Genomic DNA, 15,797 nt, shown 5'->3' with positions numbered 1-15,797 from the left:
TGTACACAAACATTTTATGAGACTCTGGTTTCCCCGAATCGAGGACAAAGAAGGCATCGCTAAGGTATGCCAAAAATTCTCTGTGCTAGGCACTACAAAATTCTCTCTGACAGCTAGTCACTACAAAGGGCCCAGTACATCACCGGCTTCCTGCCGTCCAGGACCTCTATACCAGGCAGTGTCAGAGGAAAGCCCTAAAAATTGTCAAAGACTCCAGCCACCCCAGTCATAGACTGTTCTCTCTGCTACCGCATGGCAAGTCTAGGTCCAAGAGGCTTCTAAACAGCTTCTACCCCGAAGCCATAAGACTCCTGAACAGCTAATCAAATGGCAACCCAGACTATTTGCATTGCCCCCCCCCTTTCTACGCTGCTGCTACTCTGTTATTATCTATGCGTAATCACTTTAATAACTCTACCTACATGTACGTATTACCTCAACTGCCTCAACTAACCGGTGCCCCCGCACATTGACTCTGTACCGTAACACCCTGTATATAGCATCGCTATTGTTATTTTACTGCTGCCCTTTAATTATTTCTTACTTTTATTTCTTACTTTTTTGGGGGTATTTTCTTAACTGCACTGTTGGTTAAGGGCTTGTAAGTAAGCATTTCACTGTAAGGTCTACACCTGTTGTATTTGACGCATGTGACAAATAAAAATTTGATTTGATACACCAAACAGTATCTATCCTGTAACTCCCAGTAATGGATACCAAAAATATTTGGTTAAATCACATTATCTAGTGTAACAATCTGTAGCTGTGATTTTGGCTCCATGGTAAGAAATGCGACTGTTCCTGGTGTAGAAATAATGTCCTATCCCGGAGCTCGAGTAAATGACATTACTAAGCTGGTCCTGAATGGACTACGTCAGGACATGGACATTGATTCTATCAAAGTCCATGTAGGTTTTAATGACATTACTAAGCTGCTCCTGAATGACATGGACATTGATTCTATCCTAGTCCATGTGGGTTTTAATTACATTATGGAGGGCAGCTCAGAACAGTTGAAACTGGATTTTAAAGAGCTGATCGACTCTCTGCTAGACGCTAATAAAAGACCCATCATATCTGGCACTGATCCCTCTCTGAATCGTGGCATTGAAAGCTTTAGCAGGATTCTTTCTCTTCACAACTGGCTACGTGATCATTGCAGCTCAATGGGTGTAACTTTTGTTGACAATTTCGATACCTTTTGGAAACAAAACACGTTTTATAAGGAGGATGGGATCCACCCAAATCATTTGGGTTCCTGGATCCGTTCACAGCATTATAAGGCTGCGTTGAGATAATGACTTATCAATGACCCAAGCCCAGCTCATTTAATCCCTACCATTGTGTCGCTGAGTCGTCATAATGCTTTAGCAAACGACATTATAACAGGGGCGTTGGTAGAATCAATGTAAGTAACCTAATGTATGTCCCTCAAATCAAATCAAATTGCATTAGTCACATGCGCCGAATACCTTACAGTTAAATTCTTACTTACGAGCCACTAACCAACAGTGCAGTTTCAAAACAATACGGATAAGAATAAGAGAGAAAAGTAACAAGTAATTAAAGAGCAGCAGTGAAAAATAACAATATATACAGGGGGGTGCCGGTACAGAGTCAATGTGCGGAGGGACCGGTTAGTTGAGGTAATATGTACATGTAGGTAGAGTTATTAAAGTGACTATGCATAGATGACAACAGAGAGTGGCAGTGGTGTGGAGAGGGGAGGGGGGCAATGCAAATAGTCTGGGTAGCCATTTGACTAGATGTTCAGGAGTCTTATGGCTTCGGGGTAGAAGCTGTTTAGAAGCCTCTTGGACCTAGACTAAATCATTGTTGTCAGTGATCAGGCCACCCACTGTTGTGTGATCAGCAAATTGAATGATTTACATTTACATTTTAGTCATTTAGCAGACGCTCTTATCCAGAGTGACTTACAGTAGTGAATAGATACATTTCATACATTTAATTTCATGCATTTCTTTTATTTAAAAAAAAATTAAATTGTACTGGCCCCCCGTGGGAATCAAACCCACAACCCTGGTGTTGCACACACCATGCTGGCATTGCAAACACCATGCTCTACCAACTGAGCCACAGGGAAGAGCCACAGGGAATGATGATGTTGGAGTCGTGCCTGGCCGTGCAGGGAGTGAACAGTACAGGAGGGGGCTGAGCACGCAACCCTGAGGGGCCCCTGTGTTGAGGATCAGCGTGGCGCATGTGTTGTTACCTACCCTTACCACCTGGGGGCGGCCCGTCAGGAAGTCCAGGATCCAGTTGCAGAGGGAGGTGTTTAGTCCCAGGGTCCTTAGCTTAGTGATGAGCTTTGAGGGTACTATGGTGTTGAACGCTGAGCTGTAGTCAATGAATAGCATTCTCACATAGGTGTTCTTTTTGTCCAGGTGGGAAAGGGCAGTGTGGAGTGCAATAGAGATTGCATCATCTGTGGATCTGTTGGGGCAGTATGCAAATTGGAGTGGGTCTAGGCTTTCTGGGATGATGATGTTGATGTGAGCCATGACCAGCCTTTCAAAGCACTTCATGGCTACAGATGTGAGTGCTACGGGTCGGTAGTCATTTAGGCAGGTTACCTTAGTGTTCTTGGGCACAGGGATTATGGTGGTCTGCTTAAAACATGTTGGTATTACAGACTCGAACAGGGAGAGTTTGACAATGTCAGTGAAGACACTTGCTTGTTGGTTGGCGCATGCTCGCAGTACATGTCCTGGTAATCCGTCTGGCCCTGCGGCCTTGTGAATGTTGACCTGTCTAAAGGTCTTACTCACATCGGCTGCGGAGAGCGTGATCACACAGTAGTCCGGAAAAGCTGGTGCTCTCATGCATGTTTCAGTGCTATTTGCCTCGAAGCGAGCATATAAGTAGTTTAGCCCGTCTCATAGGCTCGTGTCACTGGGCATCTCTCAGCTGTGCTTCCCTTTGTAGTCTACAATGGTTTGCAAGCCCTGCCACATCCGACAAGCATCAGAGCCGGTGTAGTACGACTCAATCTTAGTCCTGTATTGACGTTTTGCCTGTTTGATGGTTCGTCTGAGGGCATAGCAGGATTTCTTATAAGCTTCCGGGTTAAAGTCCCGCTCCTTGAAAGCGGCAGCTCTAGCCTTTAGCTCAGTGCGGATGCTGCCTGTAATCCATGGCTTCTAGTTGGGGTATGTACGTACGGACACAGTGGGGATGACATCATCGATGCACTTATTGATGAAGCCAATGACAGATGTGGTGTACTCCTCAATGCCATTGGAGGAATCCCGGAGCATATTCCAGTCTGTGCAAAACAGTCCTGTAGCTTAGCATCTGCTTCATCTGACCACTTTTTTATTGACCGAGTCACTGGTGCTTCCTGCTTTAATTTTAGCTTGTTAGCAGGAATCAGGAGGATGGAGTTGTGGTCAGATTTGCCAAATGGAGGGCGAGGGAGAGCTTTGTATGTGTCTCTGTGTGTGGAGTATAGGTGGTCCAGAGTTCTTTTCCCTCTGGTTGCACATTTAACATGCTGATAGAAATTTGGTAAAACGGATTTAAGTTTCCCTGCATTAAAGTCCCCGGCTACTAAGAGAGCCGCCTCTGGGTGAGCATTTTCTTGTTTGCTTATGGCGGAATATAGCTCATTCAATGCTATCTTAGTGCCAACCTCTGACTGAGGTGGTATGCAAACAACTACTAAGAATACAGATGAGAACTCTCTCGGTAGGTAGTGTGGTCTACAGTTTATCATGATATTCTCTACCTCAGGCGTGCAATAGTTTGAGACTTCCTTAGATATCATGCATCAGCTGTTGTTTACAAAAATACACAGACCACCACCCCTTGTCTTACCAGACGCCGCTGTTCTATCCTGCCGGCACATCTTATAACCAGCCAGCTGTATGTTGATATTGTGGTCGTTCAGCCACGACTCTGTGAAGCATAACATGTTACAGTTTTTAATGTCCCGTTGGTAGTTTAATCTTCCACGTAACTCGTCAATTTTATTGTCCAAAGATTGCATGTTTGCGAGCAGAATTGAGGGAAGTGGGGGTTTATTTGATCGCCTCCGAATCCTCAGAAGGCAGCCCGCTCTCCGGCATCTCTTTCTCCGCCTCCTCTTCACGCAGATCACTGGGGTTGGGGCCTGTTCACGAGGGAGCCGTATATCCTCTGCCTCGGACTCGTCAGAGTTGTGAAAGGAAAAAAAGGATTCTGCCATCGTGAGTAATCGCAGACCTGATGTCTAGAAGTTATTTTCGGTCATAAGAGACGGTAGCGGCAACATCATGTACAAAATGAGTATAAAAATAAGTTACAAACAAAGCAGATAAACGGACAAAAAAACACAATCGGTTGGGGGCACGTAAAACGTCTGCCTTCTGCTCCGGCGCCATCTTAATAACTACCCTGAATGCTAATCCTACAGCTATTGTATGCAGCAATCATGTGCCTATGAACCAGATTTATGGTTATGCTTTTAGCACTGAGGCGGTGTGCCCTAGTAGGAAGCTCACCCTGCACTAACATAAATAAAATGAGAATATCTACTTCTGCTAAGCTTCCCTGTATAGCAACGAAAACAAGCAAGCATCCCAGAAAAGTGCTCAAAATAGCCCACGTTCACATATGTAGCTTAACAAGCTGAATGAAATTAATAACTTGCTAGCAACAGATGATATTCATCTCCGAAACTCACTTAGACAATACCCTTGATAATTCGGTGGTAGCAATATAAGGTTATAACATTTACAGAAAATACAGTGCAGCATGGTTGGCCCTTGGATGTACACAGAGAGCAAACATTAATAATATGCATGTCAATCTCTCCTGGCTCAAAGTGGCAGAGAGATTGACTTCATCACTACTTGTATTTGTGAGGTATTGACACGTTGAATTCACCGAGCTGTCTGTTTGAACTACTGGCACACAGCTCAGACACCCATACATACCCCACAAGACCTGCCACCAGAGGTCTCTTCACAGTCCCCCACAGTCCCCAAGTTCAGAACAGAACAGACTAAGGGAGGTGCACAGTACTACATAGAGCCATGGAACTCTATTCCACATCGGGTAACTGATACAGCAGTAGAATCAGATTTAAAAAGAAGGTATAAAATACACCTGTGAAGAAACACTAATGGGCATCCATAATAAATACAAACACACAGGAAGCTGTCATAGGGTGTATCATTCAGCTCGGGAAGCCCTGACCTGCCTTCCACCTGGGCAATTATGTGTCTCACTGTCCTAGAAATACCTCAAACCTGATGGAAAACAAGCCCAGATTCCACCAGGGTGACGTTCCCCTTGAAAAAAACGTAGACTAACTGTATAACCATAGGACAGTGCTGTGTGCTGACCTGTTCTTTGAGTTCATCGATGGTCCTCTCGGCCAGTTTCATCTCCTCCTGGAGTTTCTCTCTCTGAGTCCTCAGGGTGTCCAGCTCTGTGCTCTTCCTCTCTGTCTGCTTCTGGAGCTTCACGTGTTCCTGTTTCTCCGACACAGACAGGTCACGCATCCTAACACAGAGAAAAAGTATATATATAAACACACACACATTTGATTTATTTATTTATTCAACCTTTATTTAACTTGGCAAGTCAGTTAAGAACAAATTCTTATTTTCAATGATGGCCTACCGGGGAACAGTGGGTTAACTGCGTTGATCAGAGGCAGAACGATAGATTTTTTACCTTGTCAGCTCAGGGATTTGATCTGGCAACCTTTTGGTTAGTGGCCCAATGCTCTAACCACTAGGCTACCTTCATACTGTATATACTGAACAAAAATATAAATGTAAAATGTAACAATTTCAACGATTTTACTATAAGGAAATCAGCCGAATAAAATATATTAATTAGGACCCCACCCACTGGGGAGCCAGGCCCACCCGCTGGGGAGCCAGGCCCAGCCGCTGGGGAGCCAGGCCCACCCGCTGGGGAGCCAGGCCCAGCCGCTGGGGAGCCAGGCCCACCCGCTGGGGAGCCAGGCTCAGCCACTGGGGAGCCAGGCCCACCCACCGGGGAGCCAGGCCCAGCCACCGGGGAGCCAGGCCCACCCACCGGGGAGCCAGGCCCACCCACCGGGGAGCCAGGTCCAGCCACCGGGGAGCCAGGCCCAGCCACCGGGGAGCCAGGCCTTATTACAGACAGAAATACTCCTCAGTTTTGTCAGCTGTCCAGGTGGCTGGTCTCAGATGACCCTGCAAGTAAAGAAGCCGGATGTAGAGGTCCTGGGCTGGCGTGATTACATGTGGTCTGCGGTTGTGAGGCCGGTTGGACGTACTGCCAAATTCTATAAAACGACGTTGGAGGCGGCTTATGGTAGAGAAGTTAACATTAAATTATCTGGTAACAGCTCAGGTGGACATTCCTGCAGTCAGCATGCCAATAGCATGCTACACCAAAACTTGAGACATCTGTGGTATTGTTGTGTGACAAAACTGCACATTTTAGAGTGGCCTTTTATTGTCCCCAGCACAAAGTGCACCTGTGTAATGATCATGCTGTTTAATCAGCTTCTTGATATGCCACACCTGTCAGGTGGATGGATTATCTCGGCAAAGGAGAAATGTTCACTAACAGGAATGTAAACATATTTCTGCACAAGATTTTAGAAAAATAAGCTTTTTGTGCATATGGAACATTTCTGGGATCTTTTATTTCAGCTCATGAAACATGGAACCAACACTTTACATGTTGCGTTTTATATTTTTGTTCAGTATACACACACACGGTCACATTCACGCTCAAGCTCGCACACACACGCACACGCACACGCACACACACACACACACACACACACACACACACACACACACACACACACATACCTGACGAGAGCTTCCTTCAGCCTGCCGTTCTGCTCCTCCAGCTGTTTGACATGGTAACTGGAAGCAGCACCGTCTGAACCTGATGAAACAACAAGTTGGTTGTGAGCGTGCGCCGCGTGCGCGAGCGTGCTAGCCTGCATCTCTGTGTCTCCTCCTACCTTTTTCCTCTATCTCGTGTTTGAGGATCTCCAGGTCCATGGCGAGCTCTTCTAGTTTCTCCTTCAGTGACTCCACCTCCTGCTGCAAGGACTCTGCCCGCTCCTCAGCCATCTCCTTATCCAGCGTGGCCATCTCTATAGCGTCAGCCGTGTCCGCCATCTCCTCCATGTAGTGCTCCTTCGCCTCCTGGGCCTCCTTCGCCTCCTAGAGGGAGTATATGGAGGATAGAGAGTCAGTTAAGAGTGCACTACTGATATGATGAATTAGAAGTACTGTGAGGTAAACTGATAAATTAGAAGTACTTTGAGGTAAACTGATAAATTAGAAGTACTTTGAGGTAAACTGATAAATTAGAATTACTTTGAGGTAAACTGATAAATTAGAATTACTTTGAGGTAAACTGATAAATTAGAAGTACTTTGAGGTAAACTGATAAATTAGAAGTACTTTGAGGTAAACTGATAAATTAGAAGTACTTTGAGGTAAACTGATAAATTAGAATTACTTTGAGGTAAACTGATAAATTAGAAGTACTTTGAGGTAAACTGATGAATTAGAAGTACTGTGAGGTAAACTGATAAATTAGAATTACTTTGAGGTAAACTGATCAATTAGAATTACTGTGAGGTAAAGTGATGAATTGAAGCACTGTGAGGTAAAGTGATGGTTGCTTTCTTTACCTTCTTGGCCTCTTTGAGTTGTTTTGTCAGGTCGTTCTGCTGCTCCTGCATCTTGTTCTTCCATTCCTGGAGCTGCTCCAGCTGGATCTTATGTTTCTCCAGCTCCTTCAGCTTGACCTTCATCATAATAATAATAATAACAATAATAACAATAATATTATTATAAATAATAACAATAACAATAATAACAATAATATTATTATAAATAATAACAATAACAATAATAACAATAATATAATTATAAATAATAACAATAACAATAATAACAATAATCATCATCATCAAAATCAACACTATCATAATAATACACTTTATTTGTATAGCACAATTGATACATAGACAGCCACTGTAGATGAAATATATACTTTTTCTTGACCAAGGCTAAAAACATATATATATATATATCATATATATATATATCAAAGAAATGCAAAGATAAACCCTTTCCCCCTTAGTCCCCATCCCCCCCTCCCACCTGATTTATAGGACACAGTGAACAGTTGGGAGTTGGGACCAATTTCATCATAAAAGGCTACCTTGGTGTTAAATACAGTCTGTGGACAAACTTAAAATATATAGGTTGATGGTTTGGATTACGGGATGCCAAGGTCATATTTGTCCATATTCTGTTCCAGTTCAAAGTGTTGTTCAGATTCAATTAGATCTGTGGACCATACTTGTTTAATGGCTAGCTCAGAATATGAGCTTTCCAAAAGTTGTTTATATATTATAGAGATCAGTCCTGTAACGTTCGTCATAAGGAGTGGACCAAACTGTAGCGGGTATATTTATCATATTCTTTTATTAGAAGAAAAAACAACAAAAACACTTACACAAAACAAACGACGAAAACAGTCCCATAAGGTGCTCAGACTATACAAGGAAACAACCACCCACAAACACAAGAGAAAACTAACCCACTTAAATATGGCCTCCAATTAGAGGCAACGACAACCAGCTTCCTCTAATTGGAGGTCGTTCCAAAACCCCAACAAAGAAATAGAAAAACTAGATAAACACATAGAAATAGAAAACATAGAACATCAACCAAACCCCCCCGAAACACACTTAAACAAACACCCCCTGCCACGCCCTGACCAACTACAATAACAAACACCCCCTGCCACGCCCTGACCACACTACAATAACAAACAACCCCTTTTACTGGGTCAGGACGTGACAGTTATCTCAGACCACTACTCTACTACCAATATGAGCTTTCCAAAAGTTGTTTATATATTATAGAGATCAGTCCTTTCTGGAGCCCAGATCATTTACTTATAAATCTCATCATTGGATGTTTCCGGTAGTTACGTTGCAAATATCGACAAAAGGAGTTGTGTAATGGGAATGTATCTTTCAAATCATGGAATATTCTTCAACCATTACTTTCCATGATATTGGTAAGGGTACAGATTGGACCATTGTAAGAATGCAAAAGACATTGTTGTGAAATATTAGAGTATGCGCATGCCATTCTGATTCCCAGTTACATTATTTAAAAATATTGCACCAAATACTAATTGTGTGAGCAATAATAGGACCAAAGTGTATTTTACATTGTTTAAGGGATATATCTTTGAAGACTACCTCTTCCAGGGCAATAGGAGACACCATATTACATTGTTTAAGGGACCACCTCTTCCAGGGCAATAGGAGAAACCATATTACATTGTTTAAGGGATATATCAGTGAAGACTACCTCTTCCAGGACAATAGGAGAAACCATATCACATTGTTTAAGGGATATATCAGTGAAGACTACCTCTTCCAGGGCAATAGGAGACACCATATTTCTCTCTATTCTCAGCCAGGGGGGCGGAAGAATCATGTCTAAACAAATTTAGGATGGGGCGAAATGCTAGTGGCTGAAAATACAATTTAAAGTTTGGTAAGGAGAGTCCTCTTACGTTTTTCCCCCTTTGTGTTCATTTTATCCAGGATCATTTATCTTGCCATATACATTTTGAAATCACACTATAGATTTTATCCCAATAGCCTGAAGGGGGATCCATGGGAAGCATTGAACTACAGAAATTCAGCCGTGGCAATTTATTCATTTTTACAATAGATATTCTGCTGGTTATTAATAAAGCAACTGGGATTTTATTCCATCTACTGATGTTGGATTTAATTGATCTGAGCGTTTTCAACTCAGATGGCAAATTCAGTTGCATTATTTTCAATAAAACTTTTGGTGGCATCCCATATAATCTGGGGGGTCATCGACTGAATTTTTATTGATCATTATGAATTCATTTGGGTTACATTTCAGATTGATCACAGAATGTAGTATTTTGTAGGAATGAAACATTGAAACACCATCTTGTGGTTATTTTAGGATATTCTGAAATGTATAGTTGGCAGTAGTCAGAGTGGTGGTCAGACAAGCTAATTTGTCTCATTTCTATTTTCTTGATGAAAGAAAATAGAGTTGTAGATAATAGGATGAATTAATGAGAATGATTTATGCCTGTTTGAGAAGAAAGTGTACTCTTTCGTTTTAGGATTATGTGCTCGCCAGGCATGAATGAGGTTGTAATCTGAGAGTGTATTGTAACGGTTGTCTTCATAAATGGACCAAGGCGCACCTATATAGGACTTCTAATCAAAGGCAACTATACACACCTGCCTTCAATTGGAAGTCCCAATCATCCACACAAACATTCCCAACACAAACATGCCACGTCCTACTATAATGATGACAGAACTTCGTGTTTGTTTTTTATTTATTTTGTGGACACACAATTGAGATTCGTGGTTGCAAGTACAATTCGCTAATGTGTCACTTAATTTCGCAAGCTTGATTCATAACGTGTGAAAGATTTAACAACAGTTGAAAACTTGTAACTTGACATTTGAATATATTCAATAAGTTTTGGAAGCATGATTTATTTTCAGAATTGTTACAAGCCATTTACGAGTATGAATATTCTGCTGTGAATCAAAAATACACTTGTAGATTTTGATTCTGCACGCGCTCTAAGTTCTGTTACTATTGTCACGCTACCAAGAGATTGGTAAACTTGTAGAGGACCTTTTAACTCCTGACCAATCAGTTCTCTCTGCTAAAACAACAGCTGCTTAACCATTGGCTCGATTGTTTTCAATCAATGAAATCTCTGCAATTAGCTAGCCAATTGAGCAAGGGATGATGAGTTAAGTAAAACCAAAACGATCTACTTGAAGGTAATTGTCTCTTATCTGTGTACATAGATTTTTTGTTGTTGTGGCATGACAGTAGTTTGCTTATCATGTGAAATATATTGGTCCATTTCAGACGAACTCCAGACCAGACCGCTATTGTTTTAGCTAACTGGCCTCTGACATTCATCCTAGCTTGGCTAGCTATATCATCAGGCAGCTTTAGATGTGAGGGGAAAACAAAATATATTTGCTAGTTAACCATCTGATTGATAAAGTTAATATTGATGCCATTAGCTAGCTAGATAGCTAGCTAAATTCCACTGGTTTCAAAACTCGGTCCTCCAGAGATCATGTTACATGACAGACCAATCTGAACTCATCTCTCGGCATGTCCAGCCCATCCATTATCTCAGCCAATCATAGCTAGCGGGAAGGTTCCTGTCTTTTTCTGTGGCTAAACCAACTAGACTCGCAATTTAACCATTTTATTCGCATTTACAGAGGGCATAAAATGTTGTTATTAAGGCACATAAAAGTTCACATGTTCCAGAAGGCATTTCTGCCCCCCAAAAAATGAATAAAAAAATAAAAGTTTACGTTCAAACGTCTCTCCTGTGAAGTAGTGACATCTAGTTTCCTGAAACGAGTCACATTTGATGTGATTCAGCCTCCAATGGAATGGGTGGAGTAAAAGGCCAGCAACACTCCGTATTATTCAGAGTCTGAGTTTCATGTCTGAGTTTCGTGTCTGTTTCTTAATTAAATGTTCACTCCCTGTACTTGCTTCTCGTCTCCAAGCTTCTATCCTTACAGAATGCTGACACCACAATTTGAAGCATCAGGGAGTTTTTTTTTGTTTTTGTTGGTGATGCCACCATTATCTTTAGCGTTAATAACTAATGACATCATTATCTCGTCGCCAAACCCACTTTTCTTTGCTAGGTAAAGCCCCGCCTTATCTCAGCTCACTGGTCACCATAGCAGCACTCGTAGCACGCGCTCCAGCAGGTATATTTCACTGGTCACCCCCAAAGCCAATTCCTCCTTTGGCTGCCTTTCCTTCCAGTTCTCTGCTGCCAATGACTGGAACAAATTGCAAAAATCACTGAAGCTGGAGACTCATATCTCCCTCACTAACTTTAAGCACCAGCTATCAGAGCAGCTTACAGATCATTGCACTTGTACACAGCCCATCTATAATTTAGCCCATCCAACTACCTCATCCCCATATTGTTATTTATTTCTTTCTTTCTTTATTTTGCTCCTTTGCACCCCAGTATCTCTACTTGCACATTAATCTTCTGTACATCTATCACTCCAGTGTTTATTTGCTAAATTGTAATTACTTCGCCACTATGGCATATTTATTGCCTTACCTCCCTCATCTTACTTCATTTGCACACACTGTATATTGACTTATCTATTGTGTTATTGACTGTACGTTTAATTATTCCATGTGTAACTCTGTGTTGTTGTATGTGTCGAACTGCTTTGCTTTATCTTGGCCAGGTCGCAGTTGTAAATGAGAACTTGTTCTCAACTGGCCTACCTGGTTAAATAAAGGTGGAAAAAAAGGAAAAAAATATATATCTTTAGTGTTAATAACTAATGTAATTGTTTTCTTTAGTGTTAATAACTAATGTAATTGTTTTCTTTAGTGTTGATAACTAATGTAGTCATTATCTTCAGTGTTAATAACTAATGTAAACATTATCCTTAGTGTTAATAACTAATGTAGTCATTATCTTCAGTGTTAATAACTAATGTAAATATTATCTTTAGTGTTAATAAGACCATGGACGTAGAATAAAAAGCAGGAGCCACAGGGAAACCCACCCATTGGTCGTTCCCCACCCAGAAACCCACCCATTGGTCACTCCCCACCCAGAAACACACCCATTGGTCACATCCCACCCAGAAACCCCCCATTGGTCACATCCCACCCAGAAACCCACCCATTGGTCACTCCCCACCCAGAAACCCACCCATTGGTCACTCCCCACCCAGAAACCCACCCATTGGTCATTCCCCACCCAGAAACCCACCCATTGGTCGCTCCCCACCCAGAAACCCACCCATTGGTCGTTCCCCACCCAGAAACCCACCCATTGGTCGTTCCCCACCCAGAAACCCACCCATTGGTTGTTCCCCACCCAGAAACCCACCCATTGGTCGCTCCCCACCCAGAAACCCACCCATTGGTCACTCCCCACCCAGAAACCCACCCATTGGTCGTTCCCCACCCAGAAACCCACCCATTGGTCACTCCCCACCCAGAAACCCACCCATTAGTCACTCCCCACCCAGAAACCCACCCATTGGTCGTTCCCCACCCAGAAACCCACCCATTGGTCGCTCCCCACCCAGAAACCCACCCATTGGTCGCTCCCCACCCAGAAACCCACCCATTGGTCACCCCCCACCCAGAAACCCACCCATTGGTTGTTCCCTACCCAGAAACTCACCCATTGGTCACTCCCCACCCAGAAACCCACCCATTGGTCACTCCCCACCCAGAAACCCACCCATTGGTCACTCTCCACATCCAGTTACCCACCCATTGGTCACTCCCCACCTAGAAACCCACCCATTGGTCACTCCCCACCCAGAAACCCACCCATTGGTCACTCCCCACCCAGAAACCCACCCATTGGTCACTCCCCACCCAGAAACCCCTGTGAACCATCCCCCATTCCCCCCCCCAAACCTGTTATGGTTCCTTGCAATAAAGTGAACGTCCCACACCTTAAAGTGATGTTATATGTTGACAATTATTAGAAAATAAATCTGTTAATTCATAGTTATTTTGCAAAAGAAAGCCACACGTTTCAATGCATGCCATCGGAAAAAACAATATCTAAATAATTATAAATATAATAATAATCATAATTCCGTATATGAATAAACATGATACTAATAACGGTACCTTGTCCTCTGTCCTCTTCATCCTCAGAGTCTCTAACTTCTCCTCCAGATCCTTCACCTGACCTCGCAGAGACTCCTCCTCCTGGTAGGGAGGGAGAGAGAGAGGGGGAAGGGGAGAGAGAGGGGGAGGGGGAGAGGGGGAGGGGGAGAGGGAGAGGGAGAGAGGGGGAGGGGGAGAGGGGGAGGGGGAGAGGGAGAGGGAGAGAGGGGGAGAGGGAGAGAGATGCAGCTTAAGCCACAACCTCTTCAAAATATACATCAACGAATTGGCAAGGGCACTAGAACAGCTATACAAATTGATGATGTGGTGTTAAAAAAAACATACGTTGTTATTAAATCTATTGGCAAAAAAACAGAAACATTTCTTTCCACAGGGCCGTGGGGTAAGACAGGGATGCAGCTTAAGCCCCACCCTCTTCAACATATATATCAACAAATTGGTGAGGGCACTAGAACAGTCTGCAGCACCCGGCCTCACCCCACTAGAATCTGAAGTCAAATGTCTACTGTTTGCTAATGATCTGGTGCTTCTGTCCCCAACCAAGGAGGGCCTACAGCAGCACCTAGATCTTCTGCACAGATTCTGTCAGATCTGGGCCTGACAGTAAATCTCAGTAAGACAAAAATAATGGTGTTACAAAAAGGTCCAGATGCCAGGACCAGAAATACAAATTCCATCTAGACATCGTTGCCCTCAAGCACACAAAAAACAACACATACCTCAGCCTAAACACCAGCACCACAGGTAACTTCCACAAAGCTGTGAACGATCTGAGAGACAAGGCAAGAAGGGCCTTCTATGCCATCAAAAGAAACATAAAATTTGACATAACAATTAGGATCTGGCTAAAAATACTTGGATCAGTTATACAGTCGTGGCCAAAAGTTTTGAGAATGACACAAATATTAATTTTCACAAAGTCTGCTGCCTCAGTGTCTTTAGATATTTTTGTCAGATGTTACTATGGAATACTGAAGTATAATTACAAGCATTTCATAAGTGTCAAAGGCTTTTATTGACAATTACATGAAGTTGATGCAAAGAGTCAATATTTGCGGTGTTGACCCTTCTTTTTCAAGACCTCTGCAATCTGCCCTGGCATGCTGTCAATTAACTTCTGGGCCCCATCCTGACTGATGGCAGCCCATTCTTACATAATCAATGCTTGGAGTTTGTCAGAATTTGTGGGTTTTTGTTTGTCCACCCGCCTCTTGAGGATTGACCACAAGTTCTCAATGGGATTAAGGTCTGGGGAGTTTCCTGGACATGAACCCAAAAGATCGATGTTTTGTTCCCCGAGCCACTTATGGCAAGGTGCTCCATCATGCTGGAAAAGGCCTTTTTTGTCACCAAACTGTTCCTGGATGGTTGGGAGAAGTTGCTCTCGGAGGATGTGTTGGTAGCATTCTTTATTCATTGCTGTGTTCTTAGGCAAAACTGTGAGTGAGCCCACTCCCTTGGCTGAGAAGCAACCCCACACATGAATGGTCTCAGGATGCTTTACTGTTGGCATTACACAGGACTGATGGTAGCGCTCACCTTGTCTTCTCCGGACAAGCTTTTTTCCGGATGCCCCAAACAATCGGAAAGGGGATTCATCAGAGAAAGTGACTTTACCCCAGTCCTCAGCAGTCCAATCCCTGTACCTATTGCAGAATATCAGTCTGTCTCTGATGTTTTTCCTGGAGAGAAGTGGCTTCTTTGCTGCCCTTCTTGACACCAGGCCATCCTCCAAAAGTCTTCGCCTCACTGTGCGTGCAGATGCACTCACACCTGCCTGCTGCCATTCCTGAGCAAGCTCTGTACTGGTGGTGCCCCGATCCCGCAGCTGAATCAACTTTAGGAGACGGTCCTGGTGCTTTCTGGACTTTCTTGGGCACCCTGAAGCCTTCTTCACAACAATTGAACCGCTCTCCTTGAAGTTCTTGATGATCCGATAAATGGTTGATTTAGGTGCAATCTTACTGGCAGCAATATCCTTGCCTGTGAAGCCCTTTTTTTGTGCAAAGCAATGATGACGGCACTTGTTTCCTTGCAGGTAACCATGGATGACAGAGGAAGAAC

General features: G+C 43.2%; 1 protein-coding gene across 1 annotated transcript in view; it reads right to left on the bottom strand.

The window, feature by feature from the left end:
• The window catches only part of dctn1b (dynactin 1b), a gene marked incomplete in the record, with an annotated part of 103,850 nt that overhangs the window by 47,499 nt on the left and 40,554 nt on the right, over window positions 1–15,797 (bottom strand). The window contains 5 exon segments of the mRNA XM_029712617.1: window positions 5,349–5,508; window positions 6,822–6,900; window positions 6,980–7,184; window positions 7,661–7,777; window positions 13,734–13,814. Of these exon segments, the coding sequence (XP_029568477.1) occupies window positions 5,349–5,508; window positions 6,822–6,900; window positions 6,980–7,184; window positions 7,661–7,777; window positions 13,734–13,814 (642 nt within the window).

This window comes from Salmo trutta, chromosome 25 (assembly GCF_901001165.1).
Source record: "Salmo trutta chromosome 25, fSalTru1.1, whole genome shotgun sequence".
Lineage (NCBI taxonomy): Eukaryota > Metazoa > Chordata > Actinopteri > Salmoniformes > Salmonidae > Salmo > Salmo trutta.
Note: the sequence above shows the minus strand (reverse complement) of the source record. Positions and strands in the feature narration are given on the sequence as shown.